At 54.1% G+C, this 20,986-nt stretch overlaps 1 protein-coding gene across 3 annotated transcripts in view; it reads left to right on the plus strand.

The window, feature by feature from the left end:
• ATP6V1C2 (ATPase H+ transporting V1 subunit C2) overlaps positions 1–20,986 on the plus strand; it is a 63,309-nt gene that overhangs the window by 40,388 nt on the left and 1,935 nt on the right. Inside the window, exons 5-13 of one of the 3 annotated variants that reach the window (XM_010379670.2) lie at positions 759–853; positions 5,229–5,320; positions 8,354–8,452; positions 9,065–9,133; positions 11,322–11,414; positions 11,511–11,604; positions 14,140–14,277; positions 15,172–15,269; positions 20,027–20,159. In XM_010379670.2, coding sequence (XP_010377972.1) covers positions 759–853; positions 5,229–5,320; positions 8,354–8,452; positions 9,065–9,133; positions 11,322–11,414; positions 11,511–11,604; positions 14,140–14,277; positions 15,172–15,269; positions 20,027–20,159 — 911 coding nt within the window. Of the gene's footprint in view, positions 1–758; positions 854–5,228; positions 5,321–8,353; positions 8,453–9,064; positions 9,134–11,321; positions 11,415–11,510; positions 11,605–14,139; positions 15,270–20,026; positions 20,160–20,986 lie in introns of all 3 variants that reach the window. The other 2 variants (XR_004054240.1, XM_030920700.1) reach the window with 2 other exon arrangements.

A 20,986-nucleotide genomic window follows, 5' to 3' on the forward strand; every position in this document is an offset into this window, starting at 1 on the left:
ACATCCGCCATAGGAAGGGCCCTCTGCCAGGGGTGCAGGAATTCCAGGGGCCACTGTGGCCCTGCAGCTTCTGGGGAATTTCCCGCTCTTCCATAGACCGGCGTATTAGAAGAGGTCAGGTCCTGGGGCGGCTGGCCCAGGTGGCTCTCTTTAAGCGTGTGGCAAACTAATCTGAAGAGACCAGGCAAGGTGCCGACTCCGCTGTGTCTCAGGTACGGAAATGGATTCTCTCCTAGCCTAAGGGTTGAGTCAGCTAAGGTTTATTTAGTGTTGCTTCTTTCTGACCTCAATTCCGGGGCGCTCTCCACCCCACACCTGGTTAGAATGAGCCAGAGACATTCTGAAGGCAGTGGGTTTGGTGGAAAGAAAAGAAAAAAAGGAAATGTGTGAAAACACTGGTGTGGTCTGTTCACCAGAGACTTTTCTCTAAATAGCATATACTGAAAAATGCACCTCCCTGCCATTTAATATAAACCACAGTCACAAAGTCCAGTATTTTGCTACTGTGGAAAATGCCTTCTTTGAAATGGACAGTGAGGGTTGAAACTGTCTAGTGCTTGGGCTGACAGCTCCCATGGGCTCACAGCTCCCTGCTCCCACAGGGAACATTTGCTTTCCCGAGCCCTGTGCCTGCCCATCGGCGTTGCCCGTGATGGCTGCCTTCATGTCCACGGTGATGCTTGACTTGGGATTCCGAAGTCTCGATCGTGGACGCAGAGCGCAGGCTCATGTGTTGAAATGTGTTTGTATTCTTCCAGTTGACTTAACATCCTTTGTGACCCACTTTGAATGGGACATGGCCAAATACCCTGCCAAGCAGCCGCTCGTGAGCGTGGTGGACACAATAGCCAAGGTGAGAAAAGGGACTGCTCTGGGGGACAGCTGACTGGTGGGTCAGGCGGGCAAGAGCCTGGGGTCTGAGCCTGGGTAGGGCCCCCCTGTCAACAGCCTCAGCCTGCCCTGACTGGGCCTCTGGGTTTCTGAGGTGTGGCCTCCTTCCATGCAGCGGGCAGGTTTGGGGTTTTAGGGCAGCCCTGGACAGAGAAAGAGTCAGTCCCCTGGCCTCCCCTCGAGGGCCCAGCACCCGTTCACTTGCTGCTCCACTTCTTTTTTCAAAACTTACTGATGGTGGCCAGGCACGGTGGCTCACGCCTGTAATCCCAACACTTTGGGAGGCCAAGGTGGGTGGATCACAAGGTCAGGAGTTCGAGACCAGTCTGTCCAATATGGTGAAACCCTGTCTCTACTAAAAAATACAAAAATTAGCTGGGCGTGGTGGCACGCACCTGTAGTCCCAGCTAGTCGGGAGGCTGAGGCAGGAGAATCGCTTGAATCCGGGGAGGCGGAGGTTACGCTGCTCTCCAGCTTGGGCAACAGAATGAGATTCCATCCCCCCACCAAAAAAAAAAGTTACTAATGGTGAAGGCAGCTCCCCCATCATCTACTCCTAGGAACCTGACACCTCTAGCCCTCAGGGGATTGTTCACCTGCAAAGCTATTTGCTTTAAGTGGAGAGTTTGGCTTGGGAGCCCTCACCTCTTGAGACACTGCACCAGCTCTTCGCTCTCCACTTGTGACAATGGAGAGGCAGTAAGTGTCCCAACAGTCCTCTGTCCTGTTCAACAATGGCCTCCACTCCACTTGAAAAATGAACAGCCTGTGACTCGAGTCCCAGGGGATGCTGTGGGCACCTGGAGCCGGGTGACTTCTCTGTATCATCACTGAGGGTGAGAGTGACAAGGACTGTGAGACTGAGGCTGATGGTTTCTGATGGCCTGGCCCTCCCTTCTGCCACAAAACACTGAGCCCCTAATGTGTCCCGTCTCCTGCTGGCCCGCATGGCTGTGGGAGAGTCTCAGCCTGGGCCAGGAACAAAGGCGCCCGGTTCTCTACTGTGACTGTGGCCAAGGGTCAGGGTGGAGCTGGGCCTCTGACCTGTCCTCTGGCAACTCTTGCAGGTCTCCTGGAAAGTAGGGTGGGGCCAGAAAGCTCGGGAATCTGGGTGGGGCACCTCGGGGACTGCTAACATCAAAGGGGCCCAGGCCCCTGCTGGAATGATCAGGCAGTGATTCTGGAAGGCCCTTCAAGGAGGGGCTGCCCAGAGCACCTGTGCCAGGTGTTCCCTTCAGAGGGCGCTGTGCATGTCCACCATGGAACTGGAAGCACACGGTGGCTGGTGGGGCTGGCGCTTCCCTGCCTCACCATGGGCCAGTTTGGGATTCTCTGAGTCCCAGGGATGCCAGACTCAGTGTGGAGGGCCCCTGGAGCACATGGAGGGGGCAGAGGGGCTGTAGGGAGACCTGGCTTCTCCAGTCCAGAGCACCCTAAGAGCGCCTTTGGCAGGAAGGAAGGAGGGCACTGGTTTGGTGGCATTCCAGATGTGCCCGAGACTGTGCTGGGCTCTCTTACTATCCACCTCATGCCATGGGGTGGACATCGCTTTCCTCTGAGTGCAGAAGAGGAAGCTGAGGTGTTGAGTGCGCGACCCAGGGCCTGCCACAGTTGGAGTATTATGCCGGGATGGGGATGCAGGTCTTGGGGACCAGGGCCTGTGGGTTGACTGCGTGGTACCCAAGGAAGCACTGGACTGGCCCCACCGCAGGGAAGCAACTCCTGGCGGGAGCAGGGGCAGAGGCTCCGGGGTGTTGGCTTCCTCAGACCTTCCTACACCAGGAACACAGGCTCCCTCAGTCCTTCCTACACCGGGAACACAGTGGGACACCCCCCGCCTCAGCCTCGTTCTGCCAACGAGAGGTCTCAATCTGTCAACTAGAGACATTTAGTCAAAGGAGACTCCTCTATTATCTCACAATAATTCTGGGTCACTTTGCTCAGAGAGGTCAAGGAGCTTATATCAGGTCACACAGCCAGTAAAAGTCAGAACTGGCATTTAAATGTGGACCTTACTGGTTCGAAAGCCCTAGTTCCCACCATTGTTTTACTTGCTTCCAAATACCTCTCAGCAATTTTTCATTGACTTGTGATGAAATCAGAAAAATAAAGACAAGCAGTATTTTTTTTTTTGCCTTTTTTTCCCCCAAAAATATACAAATCTTATTTTAAAAAGCAAGATCTGTGGATTGTACCCATGTCAGTTTCCTGGTTATGATACTGCACTATGATGGTATGGTGCAGAATAGTATAGTATAGTATGGTTGTATAGGACAGTACGGTATAGTAATAGAGCTGTATAGTGCAGAATAGTATAGTATAGTGTGGTTGTATACGACAGTACGGTATAGTAATAGAGCTGTATAGTGCAGAATAGTAATCATATAGTTATATAGTTGCATAATGCTGTATACTATATAGTAGCACAGTATACTTCTATAGTGCAGAAGAGTTTAATATAGTTGTATAGTCGTACAATATAGTTGCAATATAGTATGCAGTTGTATAGTGCAGAATAGTATAGTTGTATAGTGAGGTGTGGGAAATCACTGTGGGAAACTGCATGGAGAGTACTTAGGATCTCTGTGTACTATTTTTGCAACATCCTGTGAATCTATAATCGTTTCAAACTTGAAAGTTTTAAAAAATTATTATAAAAAGATGAATTTTATAAAAAAACAAACATGGCAAAATGTAAAGAGAAAAACATTTAGTTTTTATCTTTAAAATAATCACTTTAAATCTTTTTATTTAATTATCATTTTTATCATTTTTTTATTATTATTATTTTTGAGACAGAGTCTCACTGTGTTGCTCAGCCTGGAGGCAGTGGTGAGATCTCGGCTCACTGCAGCCTCCACCTCCTGGGTTCAAGCAATTTTCCTGCCTCAGCCTCCTGAGTAGCTAGGATTATAGGCACACATCACCATGCCCAGCTAAATTTTTTGTATTTTGAGTAGAGACAGGATTTCACCATGTTGCCCAGGCTGGTCTCAAACTCCTGAGCTCAGGCAATCTGCCCACCTCAGCCTCCCAAAGTGCTAGGATTTCAGGCATGAGCCACCGTGCCTGGCCCATTTTATTATATATATTTTTTGAGACAAAGTCTCACTCTGTCACCCAAGCTGGAGTGTAGTGGCGCGGTCTCAGCTCACTGCAACTTCCGCCTCCCGGGTTCAAGCAATTCTCCTGCCTGAGCCTCCTGAGTAGCTGGGGTTACAGGCGTCCACCACCATGCCCAGCCAATTTTTGTATTTTTAGTAGAGACAGAGTTTTACCATGTTGGCCAGGCTGGTCTCAAACTCTTGACCTCAGGTGATCCTCTCGCCTCGGCCTCCCAAATTGCTGGGATTATACGCATGAGCTACCTTGCCCAGCCTACCATTTGAATATAATCATTTAATTTAATCGTTTTTATCATTTTATTTATATTTAATTATTTTATCTTTAAAATTATTTTATGATTTTATCTTTAAAATAATATTCGAGCTGTGATCATCACCCCCATTCCCTTTATTCTCCCAAAAGGTAACCAATGTTTAAAAGTTTACAATGGATTCATCCATGTATAAAAATGTATATATTTAGACTAAAGCTGTTGGCATTCTTTGGAGCACCCATTTTCTTCATCTATTGACTCTTGAGGTTCTCCCGTCAGCAGCCGTGTGCTGGCCTGTAGCATTTGTGGATGGCCGTGGTGTAAATGCTCGTGCCGTGGCCGGCTGCCTAAGCTGGTGGGGTGTTACTGCATGGGGCTGCGAGGAGGGAATGGGAAGGAGCCTGGCACAGTCGACTCTCAGCACTGGCATTATCCGCGCTCTGGAACAAATGGGGAACCTGAGCCAGTCGGCCAGAAAGCAGGAGGGCGTGGCTTGAGCCTGGGCCTGTCTTGTTTCTGTCCACTGCACCTCCTTGCCCCTGCCAACACATGCGAGGGATATTGGCACAGCCGAGCCAGGAGATGTGGGCATTTGTGAGGGCCAGGCAATGTCCGGTCCTCCTGGAAGCAACGATTGGGGGTCAGCCTGAGCTGCCCTCCAGCAGAGCCCAAGAGGGTAGGTGTGGGTGTGGGATGTCCCGACTGTTCAGGATGGGCTTGAAATCAGGAAAGGTTGGGCTCATTGAGTCATCCTAGAAAAGCCATCATGGCTTGGCACCTGGATGCCACACAGGGGCTCCTTGGAAGGGCCAAATGCTGGTAAATGGAAGCCATCCTGGCAAATGGCCAGGGCAGTTCTTTTTCTTGAACGCACCATGAGCTCTTGTGGCCATTTCAAAAAGTTCAGCCAACTCCTTCAGTGCTCAAGGTCACCAGGAGCTTGTGCTTTCCCAAACAGCAACTGGCACAGATCGAGATGGACCTGAAGTCCCGAACGGCCGCCTACAACACTCTGAAGACAAACCTGGAGAACCTGGAAAAGAAATTCATGTGTGTATTCACCAGCCTCCACATCTGGCGAGGGCGAGTCCTGGCAGGGGCGTAGCGTTTGTCTGTCCTGCCACTGGGCCACCTGGGAGTCTGTGCCCGTGCATGACAGTGAGACAGACAGGTGGAGGCACTCTCAACTCTCCAAGAGCCACGTGCTGGGAGAGGAGGAAAGGGCCAGGCGAGGGTGATCGCACCCCGTGCATATGCCCAGGGAAGAGGATGTGGCCGTGCTGCTCCTCACCGCACACTTCCGTCTCCTGGCTTCTCCAGGGCGCCTGGGTGCTGCACCCAGTCCTCCCCTGTGGAGGCTGCACAGAGGGCCCCCGGGGGTGACAGGAGGCCAGGATATCAGAGCACGGCCTGTTGCAAAGCACAGCAGGGTAGTGGGCTCTGTGGCCAAGAGCAGAGCAGCCTCAGGGACTCAGGTGCCTTCTCCACCCACCTGAAGAACCACTGTGTGGGAGAGGGAGCAGGCTCCGCTGACAGAACAGTTATCAGGATGGTAGAGATGCCAGAGAAAAGTGTAAACTCAGCAATGCAGTGACAGGGACTGTCTTGTGAGGTAGTGAGTGTCCCGTTGTTGGAGGTGTGTAAGAGAAGCCACGTAGCCAGGCATGGTGGCTCACGCCTGTAATCCCAACACTTTAGGAGGCTGAGGTGGGTGGATCACGTGAGGCTAAGAGTTTGACCTGGTCAACATGGTGAAACCCCATCTCTACTAAAAATACAAAAACTAGCTGGGTATGGTGGTGTGCACCTGTAATTCCAGCTACTTGGGAGGCTGAGGCACGAGGATCACTTGAACCTGGGAGACAGAGGTTGCAGTGAGCTGAGATCACCACTGCACTCCAGCCTGGGCAAAAAGAGTGAGATTCTGTCTCAAAAAATAAAAAAAAATTAAAAAAAAAAGGAGAGAGAGAAGCCAGGTGAGCTCCTGCTGGGGAGGCTGCTCCTGAACAGGGTGGGGTGGGGTTGGCATGGAGGAGCAGCCCAGTCCCCCCAGGCTCTGGATCTGATGCTGTTGGTTGTTCTCTGAGAACCCTGGTCAGTTGTAGAGTTTTCAGTATGATACCTACACTTGGCCCCTAACTCCAGAGAAGGGAAGTGATGCAGGGAGCCCCGAACCAACTGCCCTCCCCGATTGGCCCACTACTGTAAGCAAAGAGAATGTTACCTGGGAGGTACCCCCACTTCTGCAGTCCACTTCTGAGGGTCACTGGGCCAGCTGTCTTCTTGTGAAAAAAGCAAATGGTACATTAGTGGAAAGAAAATTAAAAACCACAGATGATTTTTAGGCCAGGCACAGTGGCTCATGCCTGTAGTCCCAGCACTTTGGGAGGCTGAGGCAGGCGGATCACCTGAGGCCAGGAGTTTGAGACCAGCCTGACCAACATGGAGGAACCTCGTCTCTACTAAAAATACAAAATTAGCTGGGCGTAGTGGTACGCACTTGTAATCCCAGCTACTCGGGAGGCTGAGGCAGGAGAATTGCTTGAACCTGGGAGGAGGAGGTTGCAGTGAGCCGAGATCACGCCACTGCACTCCAGCCTGGGCAACAAGAGTGAAACTCTGTCTAAAAAAAAAAAGCCCACTTCAACTGGAAACCATTGCTGTTGGATGCCTGGCTTCATGTCAAAAGTAAGTGGGCATGAGCTCTGGAGTATGGGATAGAGGCCAGGCGCCAGGACAGAGAGCCCTAAGTGGGGATGGGTCATCCGTCCATTCTGGCTTGGAGCCCACATACCATGGGGCCATCCACTCGCACAGCATCACCCTGTGATGGATTTCTTCAGGACTGGTTGGGACTTGAGCAAACATCTGGTCCAGCCTCTTCACTCAACTGGTGAGGTTCTGTCATTCATTGATCATTCATTGATTTGCGGTGACTTTAATTGATTTACTGAGCACATACAGCAAGTATAGGAGGGCAGCGTAAGAAGAGGGATGAATGTTTCTAACTCCCTTCTCTGCACTCTCTTCTTCTTTTGTTGTACACGTACCAAGTATGCACTGTGCCCTCAGGCCTGATGCTAGACCCTAAAGATACAAAGCAGAATACAATACAATTTTTGCACTTGCAGAGCTCATAGTTATTCATTCAACAAACGTGTGGAAAGTTGGCTTCGTGTTGGGGGTTCAGAGGTGAGCCAGGGAGAGAGGTGGGACAGTGTAAGGGTAATGTGTTCAGTTCTAGGACAGGGAGGCTCATGCGTGTGGTGCCCAGGGAGAAGGAACCTAAGGGCTTTATCCACGGCCATGCAGCTGGTCAGTGATGTTCAGGCAGGAGACAGCAAAGAAGCCACACAGGCTCCCTGAGGAGGGTTTTCCCATTGCCTTTAAAGCTTTGGCCACAGCTGAGTGCTGGAGAGCGATTTCCCAGGGAAGCACTCTGGGCGGACGTCACCGCCCCTGTGCTGGTCCCGCATACAGCCTGGGTAGTTTATCTTGGCCCCTTTGCTGATCTGACAGCCTTGATCCATGTGCCAATAATACCATACCCTCCACTCAGACCAGGTCCACTGGGCATGTAGAAAGCTATTTCAGGTGAGTGTCCCCTGGCTGCTGGGCTGGAAGGCCTGTAAAGTGACATGGAACTCTATCGAGGATGGCTCACGCAGCTCCAAGAGCTGGCCGTGGTGTTGACACTTGAGTAGCTTTAGCTGCCTGCTCCCCGAGGCCCCCCTCCTGTAGCAGCTGTGGCTGGCACCACGCACCGGGGCAGTGCAGGTCACTGAGGTGTTGGATTCGGCAGCCCCTTGGGTGATGGGTGATAGTACCTGAGGCCCTGCCAGCCTTCCTGTCCCTAGAGGGGAGGAGGCAGCAGCTGTGACCCCAGCACAGAGCCTGGCCCTGAAGTTGGCAGGGAGCAATCATTGCTGAGAATTGCTGTGTTCTTCTAGGCTCCAGCATCCCTGGTGCCCACCCTTCCTTGAGAACTGCCCCTCAGCCCCAGTGCCTGGGCATGGGTTTGTGGGGTCACTGTGTCCCTTTCTGCTCACACCTTTCACACCCTTTGTTCCACCTGCCTTTTAGGGGGAACCTCTTCACCCGGACACTGAGTGATATTGTGAGCAAGGAGGACTTCGTGCTGGATTCTGAATATCTCATCACACTTCTGGTCATCGTCCCCAAGTGAGTGCTGGGCCGAGTGGGTGTCTCAGCCTGTGCTGAGCGATCATGAAGGCAACTGGCCCTGCCCAGTAGAGAGGAAGGTGGGCCCGTTGGTGACTTGGGCGGAGTGGACGAAGATGCTCCCTGCCCAGCCCCAGTTCCCGGGAAACAGTCATTCCTTCATGGGGCCCTGCCCGCGGCTGTGATGGAGGTTGTGGCCATGACAGAAGCAGCCATTTATTGAGCGCTTGCTAAATACCCAACGCGTGGTCGACATTATTATATTTCATCCTCACCAAAGGCCGGGGAAGTCTGGTGATTCCCATTGTCCTGAGGCTGGAGAGGTTGGTTAGCTTGCCCAAGGTCGCAAGGGGCCCAGATTGGACGGTTGTTAGTGAGCCCCAAGTGTATCCATAGCTCTTCACAAAGGGACTTCTGTGGGTACCCTGGGGAGGCTGGGCAGGGCATTCCCCATGGGCACAGCCGGGCCTCAGGGGAGGTTAGGGCTCCCTCTGACCCCATCCCTGCTCACCTTCAGGCCCTCAGGAAAAGGGGTGTGCAGCTTCCTAAGCACTCAGGACACCCAAGAGCCTTTTCTGCAAAAAATCACAGAATGATTCTGTGTTCTTGCAGACCAAACTACTCACAATGGCAAAAAACCTACGAATCTCTCTCAGACATGGTGGTCCCTCGATCAACCAAGTAAGTGAGACCCCAGCTTGCTCCCAGGGCCCCTGGGGTGCATGTGTGGGTGCTTCAGGGCACCCAACCACCAAACATGCCCTGAGGGTGTAAGGCCCCCCAGCCCTCCACACCTGGGCCCTCTCCTGTCCCTTGGCCCGGATTCTGTCAGCGTCGCACACCTTGTCACATGCCAGAGTGCCTTCCTCTTTCAAACTTCACTTCGCTGCCCCTGCCCTGGGAAGGCTGCCCTGGCCCCACCTGGCTGAGCAGCCTCTCCATGCCGTTGCCTCTGCTGCATTCTGGCTCTGCATTCTCGGCTCAGCATCAATTCTTCCCTGCCAGAGGGGGAAGCCAGCCCTGGCCTGAGCAGCTGCCCAGTGAACGGCCACAGCGGGAGCCGGGAGGGAAAGCAGCCTCGGCCTGTGGCCTGCGGGGGCCAGAGCAGGGGCGGCCAGTGGACCCTGGCAGAGTGACAGGAGGAGAGCAGGTTACAAACTGTGTCCATCATGGGACACTGCGTGGCGGGGGAACCAAGGATGCCGGGCCCTGTGTGTCAGGAGGGACGAAGGGGAAAGGCCGCTGCAGAGGAGCAGAGGGTCTGAAATGGGTGTGAAATGGATGTGAAATGGGTGTGACTCAGGCACACACAGGTGCACAGGGAATTGCGGGGATGGGTCACGGGGAGGAAGGCCATGCTCAGGATGGTGGTGGCCCAGGATGGAGTGAGTGGCACATAGTGGGGTAGGAGCATGTGGGCTTTCACCGGCTGGAGCTTTGGTTTTGGGTGGCTGATCCAAAGCTGAGCATTTTCCCTTTTTTTGAGACAGAGGCTCACTCTGTTGCCCAGGCTGGAGTGTAGTGGCACAAGCTCAGCTCACTGCAACCTCCGGCCTCCCAGGTTTAAGCAACTCTCCTACCTCAGCCTCTCAAGTAACTGGGATTATAGACGTGCACCAACACAGCCAGCTACTTTTTGTATTTTTGGTAGAGGTGGGGTTTCACCATGTTGGTCAGGCTGGTCTCGAACTCCTGACCTCAGGTGATCCACCTGCCTCAGCCTCCCAAAGTGCTGGGATTACAGGTATGAGCCACCATGCCCAGCATGGTACTCATTTTCCTCTATACCTTTCTGTATGGCTGAGGTGGTTTGTAATTTGAAGAGGTTTTAGAATGCTCGTCAGGCAGCCAGCGTGTTCATCTGACTCCCCACACATAGAGCTCCTGGTGCAAGGCCTCTGCCCTGGGGCCCCTGCTGCAGGAAGGGGCTCTCCCAGGGCCAGGAGATGGCAATCATCGGGATCTAAATTGAAGGGTGCAGGGAACAGGACAATCACAGCCCGAGGTTACAGGGGAGGCAGGGAAGAGGAGTAAGGCTCCGGAGTGGAGGAGCTGGCCCTGGAAGCTGGTGTGCTGGCAGGAGCATTCACTGCTCTTAAATGCCAAGCACTGGGGATCCGTGCCAGGACCAGGCTGCCTTGGTAGGTGGCCTGGCCTCCCAGACCAGAGCCTCAGGCCCTTCATTGTCACCAGCCACCTGAAAGCCTGCACAGATGACTCTAGAAATACCTGGAGCCTGGGGGCAGCCCCTATGGGCATGGGCTGTGAGAAGCAGAAAGGGTGACCCTGCCAGCATGCTGCGAGATGGTGTCTGGCCCTGAGGGCTCCCACTTCTGGTCTTCTGGCCAATAGGACTCAGAGATGCTTAGACCGCTGGCCCCAAGAATTCCTGAGTTGCTGGAGACAGTGGCCCCAGTGGTCCTGGGTTGAGAGGTGCTTGGGAGGCTGTGTTCCGTTAGGACTCTGTGACATTGTGAGTGAAATGGACCTTGTGAGACAGTTTCCACCGCTCTGCTTCACTATCAGGCGGCACATCAGAGCCAGGGACACCCCGTGCCAGCTGAGGTGACGGAGGCCCAGCGGGGCTTGGTCTCTCAGGCATTTGATAAGCGGGAGCTGAAGCCCAGGCCCCTGCACTCCCTGCACCCCGAGCCCCGCTGAGGCCCTCGCCTGGAGGAGTGTGGAAGGGGCAGGAGGGAAGGGCAGGCAGCCAGGGGTTAGGAAATCTCAGGGAGCGTCCTTGGTTCCCCAGCCCTCAGCTGCTGCCAGGGACCCCAAGTGCAGGCCACTAGGCCCCGGGGGCCTCTGAGCCCCAGTCCCACACAGGGCCTGGCAGTGAGTCCAGCCAACAGATGCTTCTCTCCAACAGACTCATTACTGAGGACAAGGAGGGGGGCCTTTTCACTGTGACTCTGTTTCGAAAAGTGATCGAAGATTTCAAAACCAAGGCCAAAGAAAACAAGTAAGTGTCCTCCGGGTTTCGTTCATCTCCTGCTGCGGGCGTCTCTGCCCCTCTGGAAAGCTTCTGAGTGAAAGCCCATGGTTTGCTTGTTTTAAGGTTCACTGTTCGTGAATTTTACTATGATGAGAAAGAAATTAAAAGGGAAAGGGAGGAGATGGCCAGACTACTGTCCGATAAGAAGCAACAGTATGTGAGTATGTGATTGAGCAGTTCCTCCTGCCCCTACCCAGTGGCCTGGGGATAGAAGAGTCCTCCCAAGTCTCCAGCTCTCCCTCTCATTGTCCCCAGGCTCCTGGGCTCACACCATTGGGACCGTCTATTCTCAGGCGACGCCTGAGCAGGGTCTGGGGGGAGGGGCGGTGAGCACACGGGAGCCCAGGCGGTGGAGCTGGGGGCGGGAGCCGGGGATCCGCCCAGCCCCCGCTTTCCACACACGTTCTCACCGGTCCGAGCACCGCCCTGCCAGGAAGGGGTTGCTAACTCCACAGTACGGATGAGAAACTGAGGCTCTGAGAGGCAAGCTGGCCGGATGACCCGCCAGGCCTTCCTGGGACTGAGCAAGGCACGTGGGCTCCAGGCGGGAGCATCTGTGTGCAGGGTGGGCAGTGCTGGGCCTTGGAGATTGCAGCCGTGAGGTTTCCAGGGCGCCACTAGCCCCTGTATTGACCTCCCCTGTGTCCTTAGCACGGAGGGGGTGCTTATCTGGTGACTTCCGACCACAGCCACTCAGAAACCCTTCATGTAGGAGGACAGCTTAGCTCACCAGGGAGCAAAACTAGATGCTTGCATTTGAAATGTGAGCAGGAGAGCTTTGGGAAGATCACCCCACCGCTCCGTGAAGTGCATCTTCCATACTCAGGTCCTCCTGCTGCGGTGCTGGGCTAGGCTGGGCAACTTGGAAGGAGCCTGTCTGGGTGGAATGTTTTTGGGCCCCTTCTTCCTGTGCCCACCAGGGAGGATTCTGTGGAGCACCTTCCAGTCCAGCCTCTAGTGACGGGGTGGGAGGAATGAGTAGAATGTTCTTGAGGCCTTTGGGGGAAAGTCGCTGTGTGAACACAGCACTGTGAGGAGGACCTCCGTGGGGAGGAGTGCCATGGCCGCGGGCAGGCAGGGAGTGCTCCCGGTGTCCGTGCCATCAAGTGTGTACTCCGAGCTCCTGGGGGCTTGGCCTCTCTGTCAGCGACCTAGCGACCTTTCCGCAGGAACTGGAGATGAGCAGCCACCCCTTCACGAGCAAACCGAGTCACAGGGCCCCCATAGTGGGGTTCTCGGAGCCCCTCTGGTCTGGTCTGTTTCCCTTTAGGAAGGAAACAAGAGCTGATAATATAAATGTTTATATAGGGATTTTTCACCCTCCTTCCCCAAAACAGAAGCACAGGGCGCTCACGTGTGTGTGTGTGCATGTGTGTGTGTGCACATGTGTGTGTATGTGCATGTGTGTGTGCGCACATTGTGTGTGCATTGTGTGTGCACAGCAAGTGAGACACGCCTCAGAGCCAGAGGCTGCTGGGCTACGGCTGAGCCTGTGGGGTGCGTGTCCCCTCCTGAGGACGAGGAGCTGAGCTGGAGCTGGGGACCCCTGGCCTTTTGGGTGCTCCAGTCCTCAGAGCAGGGCCCACAGACCCAGATACCTGGCAGGAAAGATTTTCCCCAGTGAAAGCTGAGCTCCAAAGCATTTCCTTCCTTAGCCTCAGCTCACCTGAAACCCTCGTTACCTGGGCACGCCCCGGCTGTTCTCTTTAGCCAGGCTTTTTCCCAGCTCGATTCAGTCCTGGTCCCGACACCCTGTACAGTATCTCTGGATGGGGCTAGGCCATGGCAGCCTCCACGTTGGGAGGCCCTGCTGGGGACATGTGGCGAAGCAGGGCCTTTGGCACCCACCTGGGCACTGACCCAGGCCTGCCAGACCCCCAGGGAACCGGGTGACACACAGGAGCCTGCCACCTGCCACATGTGGCTCAGGTTTCCAGCTGACGTAGTTTACATGGCATAGCCTTTGCCCACACTGCCCTGGGGGCCCTGCCAGGGCCTCTCTGTGGGCGGGAGGTGGAGGCACTCTCAGCTCGGGTCAGCCCCACTGGCCTCCTGAGGATCTGTCCCCTCTGGCCTATCTAGAAGTACATGACCAAACATCTTACATCATTTTTGTCACTTGTCAACCAGAGGGACAGGCCAGGCCCTGGGTTTGAGTGTACTTTGAGAGCAGAGTGGGATTTCCCTGTGTTTCCCACCTGTTTGCAGAGACAGAATGGGAAAGGTTGAGTGTCCTAAATGCATGCCCAACTCATCTCCTGCACTCTGCACGCCAAGGTGTCCCCCGAATGCCAGGAAGGCATCTGTGGCTGGGCATGGTGGAGCCACCTTGACAGAGCGCAGACAGCCGTTTCCACTAATGCCTCCCGGTGCTGACCTGGTCGGCCTGCGATGGGGGTCCTGGCCAAGCCCAAGCAAGGGGAGGGGGCTCAGGACTGACCCCTCTGCCAGAGATGGGCTCTGTGCTTGGAATGTGGAACCCAAAGGCCTTAACGCTGCCCCTCCCTCTGCCTTCACCACTCCGGGAGCCCGGTGAGCACCTACCACATCTCTAGTCTAGCCAGCACACGAGTCTCCAGGGTGGGCCTGAATTCCTGAGCTTGCTCTCGCGTGCCTTTCAGGGATGAGAATGATTTATTTGTTTGTGATGCATGTTTGCTGAAAGATTAATAAATCATTTCTGTGCCTTTAGCAAACTTCCTGTGTTGCTCTTAAAAAGGGATCATCCACCTTCCCGGACCACAAGGTTAAGGTAACCCCGCTAGGTAACCCTGATAGGCCTGCTGCGGGGCAGACCGACAGAGAGAGAGAGAGTGAGGGCGAGGGTGAGGTAAGCAACGCCCGGGGAACCCCGGGGTCCCTGGCTCGCATCTCCTCGCCAGCTCAGGCGCCTTCTGGGAAAATGAATCCTTGCATTTTTCTGTTCTCTAACATGGCTTTTGAGGTCTTAAATTTGAGGAGCCAGAATCATGCCTTCCTCCTAATCTTCAGGGCCTCTTTGGAGCTGCCCCCGCCAGGAGTGAAGGGTGCTTGTCAGCCGGGGCGCCTCTCCCCAGGCCCCTGGCTGGAGGTGGCTGGAGTTGGGATGGGCAGGGCCCTGGCTGGGGTGGTGGTCAGCAGCTCAGCTCTCCTCCTTGGCTGCCCTGGCTGGGGTGGTGGCCGGCAGCTCAGCTCTCCTCCCTTGGCTGCCCTTGCTGAACCCACCCCTGACCTTTGTGGGCAGCTGCAGTGTCAGGCGGGAGCTCGCACCTCTTGCTTCAAGACTCTGAGCTCACAGGAGGACCTGCCACACCAGTATCAGTGGCTGCTGCTGTGGCCACGTGAGGTGGGGCTGTGAGGGGAGGCAGCTGCTGTGGTTGATGCCAGGACCCTGGGGGCAGAGCCTCTGAGAAGGTGGGCTCCCTGGCTGCGCAGTGTCAGGCAGAAGCCCCTGGCTGCCCACTGAAAGCCCCGAGGTCAGGGGCTGCCCAGCTCCCCGTGCTGCGGTCTGCGGTGGCCCCGTGCATGCACTGGGTGGCTGGCCCGCTGAGCTTCCCCGGCACCAGGCGCCCTGGACCTCGAGGTCCTGAGCCTGACCCAGGGCTGGTCCGACCAACTCTCTGCTTCTGGCTCCTGGGCACTTCTTCTCAGCTCAGGGCGTGCTCTGTCAAAACCCAAGTCCTTTCTTGGCTCTGTGTTGGGCGGGGTGGCCAGGAGGGGTCACCTGGCTCTTCTGTCCTTTCAGGGCCCCCTGCTGCGCTGGCTCAAGGTGAACTTCAGTGAAGCCTTCATTGCCTGGATCCACGTCAAGGCCCTCAGAGTGTTTGTGGAGTCCGTGCTGAGGTGCGTGGCAGTGATGCCCTGGCTGGGGCTGTCCTGAGGATGGACAGGGTCTGCGGGAGCTATGGGGGTGCCCCAGCTCCTGCCTTCTCTCCACCCTCCACCTGTTTCCTTTCTGTGACTGTGGCAGTTGGCAACATGCTCAGTTCCGAGTCAAATACACCCTCCCTCAGCCCTGCGTCCCCTGCTGTCTGCTCCCGCCGTTCCTGCCACACTTGGGGCAAGTGTCATCTGGGATCTCCCCAGCTGCCCTACCCGCATGCCCCTTGTGGACCCTCTGGCTGGCTCCTGTCCCCACCCTCATGAAGCCTGCAGGGCCCCAGTGGCTCCCGGAAAGCGTTCTTGGGCTGCCTCCATCCTCGGCCTGGAAGCCCCACCCCTCAAGGCAGTCCAGAGAGAAAACCAAAACCACACCACCACCAACAGAGCTTATTTTGCCTTTTTTTTTTTTTGAGATGGAGTTTCACTCTTGTTGCCCAGGCTAGAGTGCAATGGCACATTCCTGGCTCACTGCAACCTCTGCCTCTCGGGTTCAAGAGATTCTCCTGTCTCAGCCTCCCTAGTAGCTGGGATTACAGGGGCCCGCCATCATGCCCAGCTACTTTTTTGTATTTTTAGTAGAGGGAGGGTTTTGCCATGTTGGCCAGGTTGGTCTCGAGCTCCTCCTAACCTCAGGTGATCTGCCCGCCTCAGCCTCCCAAAGTGCTGGGATTACAGGCGTGAGCCACCACGCCTGGCCTTTGCCTAATTAAAAAAAAAAAAAAAAAAAAAAAAAAAAAGGCCCTTATCATGGACCGTGAGACCAGCCTGGCCAACATGGCAGAAGCCCACCTCTACTAAAAATAAAAAACTAGCCGGGAGTGGTGGCGTGGGCCTGTAGTACTGGCTACTTGGGAGGCTGAGGTGGGAGGATCACTTGAGCCCGGGAGGCAGAGATTACAGTGAGCCCAGACCGCACCACTGCACTCCAGCCTGGGCAACAAGAGAAACTCCGGCAAAAAAAAAAAAAAAAAAAAATTGCTTCACTGTGGGAAATCTGGGAACTCTGGGTAAGCAGAGTGAATAAAAATCTCCTGTAATTTTACCACCAGGAGAGAACACTGCCAGCATCCCAGTGGGTGCCCCTTTAGGTGTAGGGTTTGTTGGGTTTTTTAAATGAATAGATACATGATTCTTACAGATTTTTATGAAAGTGGAATCAGAGAGGAAACGCCTTTGAAGGCCACTTTCCTGCCCCGTGTGGCTGCAGTCCTGCGTCACGGAGCGCTGAGCCCTGCCTGCTCCTCTGACTCGCAGCCTCCTAGACTCCTCCAGCCCCTGGGACCCTCTGTGTGACCTTCCGGACCCCTTCCCCGCCTGCACTGAAGAGCTCCTCATCCTTCCCTGCCGTCCCCCTGGCCGATGTCTCCTACTTTCCCTCGTTTTCCTGCCCGTGTTCCCTGGTCTCTAGGTCCTGCCATCCGCCTGCCATAGGCTTTATCTGGGTATCTGTCTCATCTCCCCTCCCACACCCCTTCCTCTGCTTCCCTGTTTCTGCCAGTGGCCTCCTCATCCTTCCCCTCATCAGACCCCAAACTTCAGGGTCAGTTTGGACACCTCTGACAGGCCCGGTCCACTCTGCCTTTGTACTCTCTCTTCCACGGGTCTGGCCCCACCAGCCTGGCTGTTGCCATAAGCCTCCTCTTTGTTCTTGGCCTCCAATTCACCTTCCATGAGGCTGTCAGCGTGTGGTCTGCCCAGGTACAGATCTGACCCTGGTTCCTGGTTCTTCTGCCCTGCACACGCACCACACCCACACCTGCACCCATGCACACCTGTGCACGCCCATCTCAAAAGCCTGTACCAACACAGATGGCAGCATTGGCTTGGAGGGTGTACCCAGCTCCTGGGAGTATTCTAGCCATCTCTAGTATACACAGCCTCACATCAACCCTGCCCAGCTCAGAAGTCAGTTGCTCTCAGTCCTAACACAGTGAAGCCTGTCCATGCCTTCCAGGATGCACATTTGCCCAAGAGAGAGGTCAAGACCGACCTCCTTAATATAGTACTTAGGCTCAATAAAGCGAAGTATTATCCCTAAAAACAGATGCAAAACTAATTCTCAAGAAGTCAAGTTCAGAAGCAGGTACTGTGAGAAGTTCCTGAGTCTCCCTGTCCAGAGATAATCACGGCAAATGGCTTTGGGACACTCGCGACTCCCACAAAAGGGGATTCAATGTTCTGCACCTTGCTTATTCCATTTGCTTTGTGGGATACTCGCAGATCAGTATGAGTAGAGCTACTTGCTCCTTTTTAATGGCTTCATCATATTCCATTGTATGGGGGTACCATAATCTAAGAAAACAGATATTGAGCGAACCAGTTCTTCAGAGTAAGGGCAGAGGCAAGGAGGGAGGAGGCAAAGTGCACACGCCGCTGCTGCTTTGGGCTCCTGTCGGTCTGTGCCCCATTTGGTGCTTGCTGCTATCTTCCTGTCTCAGGAGCTGCTTGCCTTCTGCCCCTGTGCTGCATGCTGAGTCTGGCTTCTCTCTGTACCTCTGCCACCCAGCACAGAGTTAGACAAAGAGTAGACATGAAATGTTTGTTGACTGAATAAAGCCAGTGTGACGCAGGCACAGTCCCTGGTTGAGGAGGTGGGGTTCATCCTCATGGATGATGAATCCCAGCTGCTTAAGTGACCCAAGACGAAAACAGATGGGTGGTGGGGCAGCGGCGAGGCTGCTGAGCCCTGCCAGGTGGCTGTATCCTTGGGTCTGGCCGGGGGAGATGATAGGCAATCGCCAGTAGCAGGTAAGTGGACGGATCACCCAGGGAGCGTGGCAGTGGGAAACAGTACCACAGGGACACCCAGCATGTAAGGAGCAAGAGGAGGTGGGAGGAGGAAAAGTGAAGGCTGTAGCTGTCCCTGGGATTTGGCTGGTAGGAGGGCATCAGTGCGAGACGCTGGTGGGCAGTGGTTAAAGGAGTGAGTGATAGGCATCAGACTTTCAGATCTGGCTCTCAGGAAGCCCGGCGGCATGAGAGCTGCATGCAGTGGGTGTTTTTATGTTAGCCGGGCAGGGTGCTGATCAAGGGAAGCGACAGTAGAAGGGCCGAGCCCTACAGTGGAGGGTCAAGGATGTCTTGCCTATAGTCACTCAACATGAACGGCTCCCCACCAAGTGACTGCAGGGAACAGGAGGGGCAGGGCCTTGACCAGGGGAGGGCACAGCATGGGGCAGGGCCTTGGGGAGAATGAGGGGGATGGGCCAGTCGCTCCTGGGGTCCTTTTTTTTTGAGATAGACTCTTGCTGTCGACCAGGCTGGAGTGTAGTGGCACAGTCTTGTCTCACTGCAACCTCCGCCTCCTGGGTTCAAGCAATTCTCCTGCCTCAGCCTTCCAAGTAGCTGGGATTATAGGCATGTAATTTTTGTAATTTTAGTTGTAATTTTAGTGATGGGGTTTCGCCATGTTGGCCAGGCTGGTCTTGAACTCCTGACCTCAGGTGATCCAGCCTGCCTTGGTCCCCCAAAGTGCTGGGATTACAGGTGTCAGCCACTGCGCCTGGCATGGGGTCTTGTTCTGGGCAGAATGGAGAAGGCGTTATTAGCAGAATGGGTGCCACAGAGACAGGACAGGGCCGGGAAGGGTCGGAAGAGCGCAGAGGCTGAGGAAAGGTTAAGGGCTGGAGTGCATGTCCATTAAGGACCTAGGGCGCCCACCACCCACTACAGCAAGCACGACAGACAGGCTTCTCCCTCAACCACGCTGCTGGGGGAGGAGTACTTTCAGCTTTAAGGGTCCTAGATAGATAAACAACCTCCAGGACAACTTGGTAATGACTGTGGTGGAATTAGCCTGGTGTGGTGGTGGCAGGTGCCTGTAATCCCAGCTACTTGGGAGGCTGAGGCAGGAGAACAGGCTGAACCCAGGAAGCGGAGGTTGCAGTGAACCAAGATTGCGCCACTGCACTCCAGCCCGGGTGACAGAGCGAGACCCCGTCTCAAAAAAGAAAAAAAAAAAAAGTAAAACCTTAGTAATATTAATATGTCCTGCTCCCAGGATTGATGTATATGGCAGACCCTACCCTGGACAAAGCAGAGCAGTAGGTGGGTGAAAGGGCCTGTAAAGATGGAGTTCACATCAAGGCCTAGGGATCCCGAGGGAACACAGGTGCTAACTACTGAACATCCAATCCTTTGCTCCCTGAGAGTATAAAAATACTTCAACAATCACAAACTGTTTGCCATTTACAGCACTTGCTGTATTTTGTGTGGGCTAAAACCACAGGAACAGCTCACCCCAACAACTGGTTTCCATGTGCTCAGGTATACAACTAGGTACATTAAAACTCTTTTCTATCTACCCAAGAACTCAGTGAAAATAATAACCACCTTGATAAACCAGATTTTTGCCTCTCCTTTAGTGGAGAAAAATGGCCGAGCTGGGTTTTAGACAAACACCTTGGAGTCCGAATGTTCAGTCCAACTACCTGCATTCAATTTGAGTACACGCCATGAATTGTCACTCATGGCCAGAGGGATGCCCTGTTTTGCTCTACAGTTGAAAACTAGGTATCAGAAGGGGGGTCAGCAAATTCTAGAGCTTTCTCTATCCAGAGAGATCACCGCTACCCTAAGCATTTTGCTCGAGTTTGACTTTACAAAGCTGTGTTGGTTGAAGCTTTTCATCTTTGGAATGTACTCGTGTCTTGTCAGGTTCCTTCTATCCGTCTTCGCATTTCTAGTAGTAAACTGACATATTTTGTGTATCTGAAAAGGTATGGACTACCAGTCAACTTCCAGGCAGTGCTCCTGCAGCCGCTTAAGAAGTCATCCACCAAGCGTTTAAGAGAGGTTCTAAACTCTGTCTTCCGACATCTGGATGAAGTAGCCGCTACAAGTATACTGGATGTAGGTATCCAGAAACAGCAGTATTTCCACAGTAAGGTCAGCATCTTACTGTAGAATGGGAGATACTTTCAAAAAACTGGTATCTACCCGTAATCCCAACACTTTGGGAGGCAGGCGGATCACTTGAGGTCAAGGGTTATGGTAAGACCCTGTCTCTACTAAAGTAAAGAAATTGGGCCGGGCACGGTGGCTCACGCCTGTAATCCCAGCACTTTGGGAGGTCGAGGCGGGTGGATCATGAAGTCAAGAGATCAAGACCAACCTGGCCAACATTGTGAAACCCTGTCTCTACTAAAAATACAAAAATTAGCTGGGTGTGGTGGTGTGTGCCTATAGTCCCAGCTACTTGGGAGGCTGAGGCAGGAGAATCGCTTGAACCTGGGAGGCGGAGGTTGCAGTCGGCTGAGATCACGCCACTGTACTCCAGCCTAGCAAGAGAGCAAGCCTCTGTCTCAAAAAAAACCCAGCAGCAACAAAAAATTAGCCAGGAGTGGTGGTGCATGCCTGTAATCCCAGCTACTTGGGAGTCTGAGGCAGGAAAATTGCTTCAACCCAGGAGGCAGAGGTTGTAGTGAGCTGAGATCATGCCACTGCGCTGCAGCCTGGGTGACAGAGACTGTCTCAAAAACAAAACAATTTGTTAGCCTGTTATGAAAATCTACATGTCATACACATTAAAGCACAGCAAGGAGAGGGCTGGAGGGGGTGGGCCACAGCTATGCACAGCAGAATGTACGCTCGGTGCCTGGCGAGCTTCCTCAAAAATGAAAGGATAAGATAGGAAACTAGTTTATGCACTTAGAGCATGACCATGTCTTCTTTTGTAG

This window comes from Rhinopithecus roxellana, chromosome 17, assembly GCF_007565055.1.
Source record: "Rhinopithecus roxellana isolate Shanxi Qingling chromosome 17, ASM756505v1, whole genome shotgun sequence".
Classification (NCBI taxonomy): Eukaryota; Metazoa; Chordata; class Mammalia; order Primates; family Cercopithecidae; genus Rhinopithecus; species Rhinopithecus roxellana.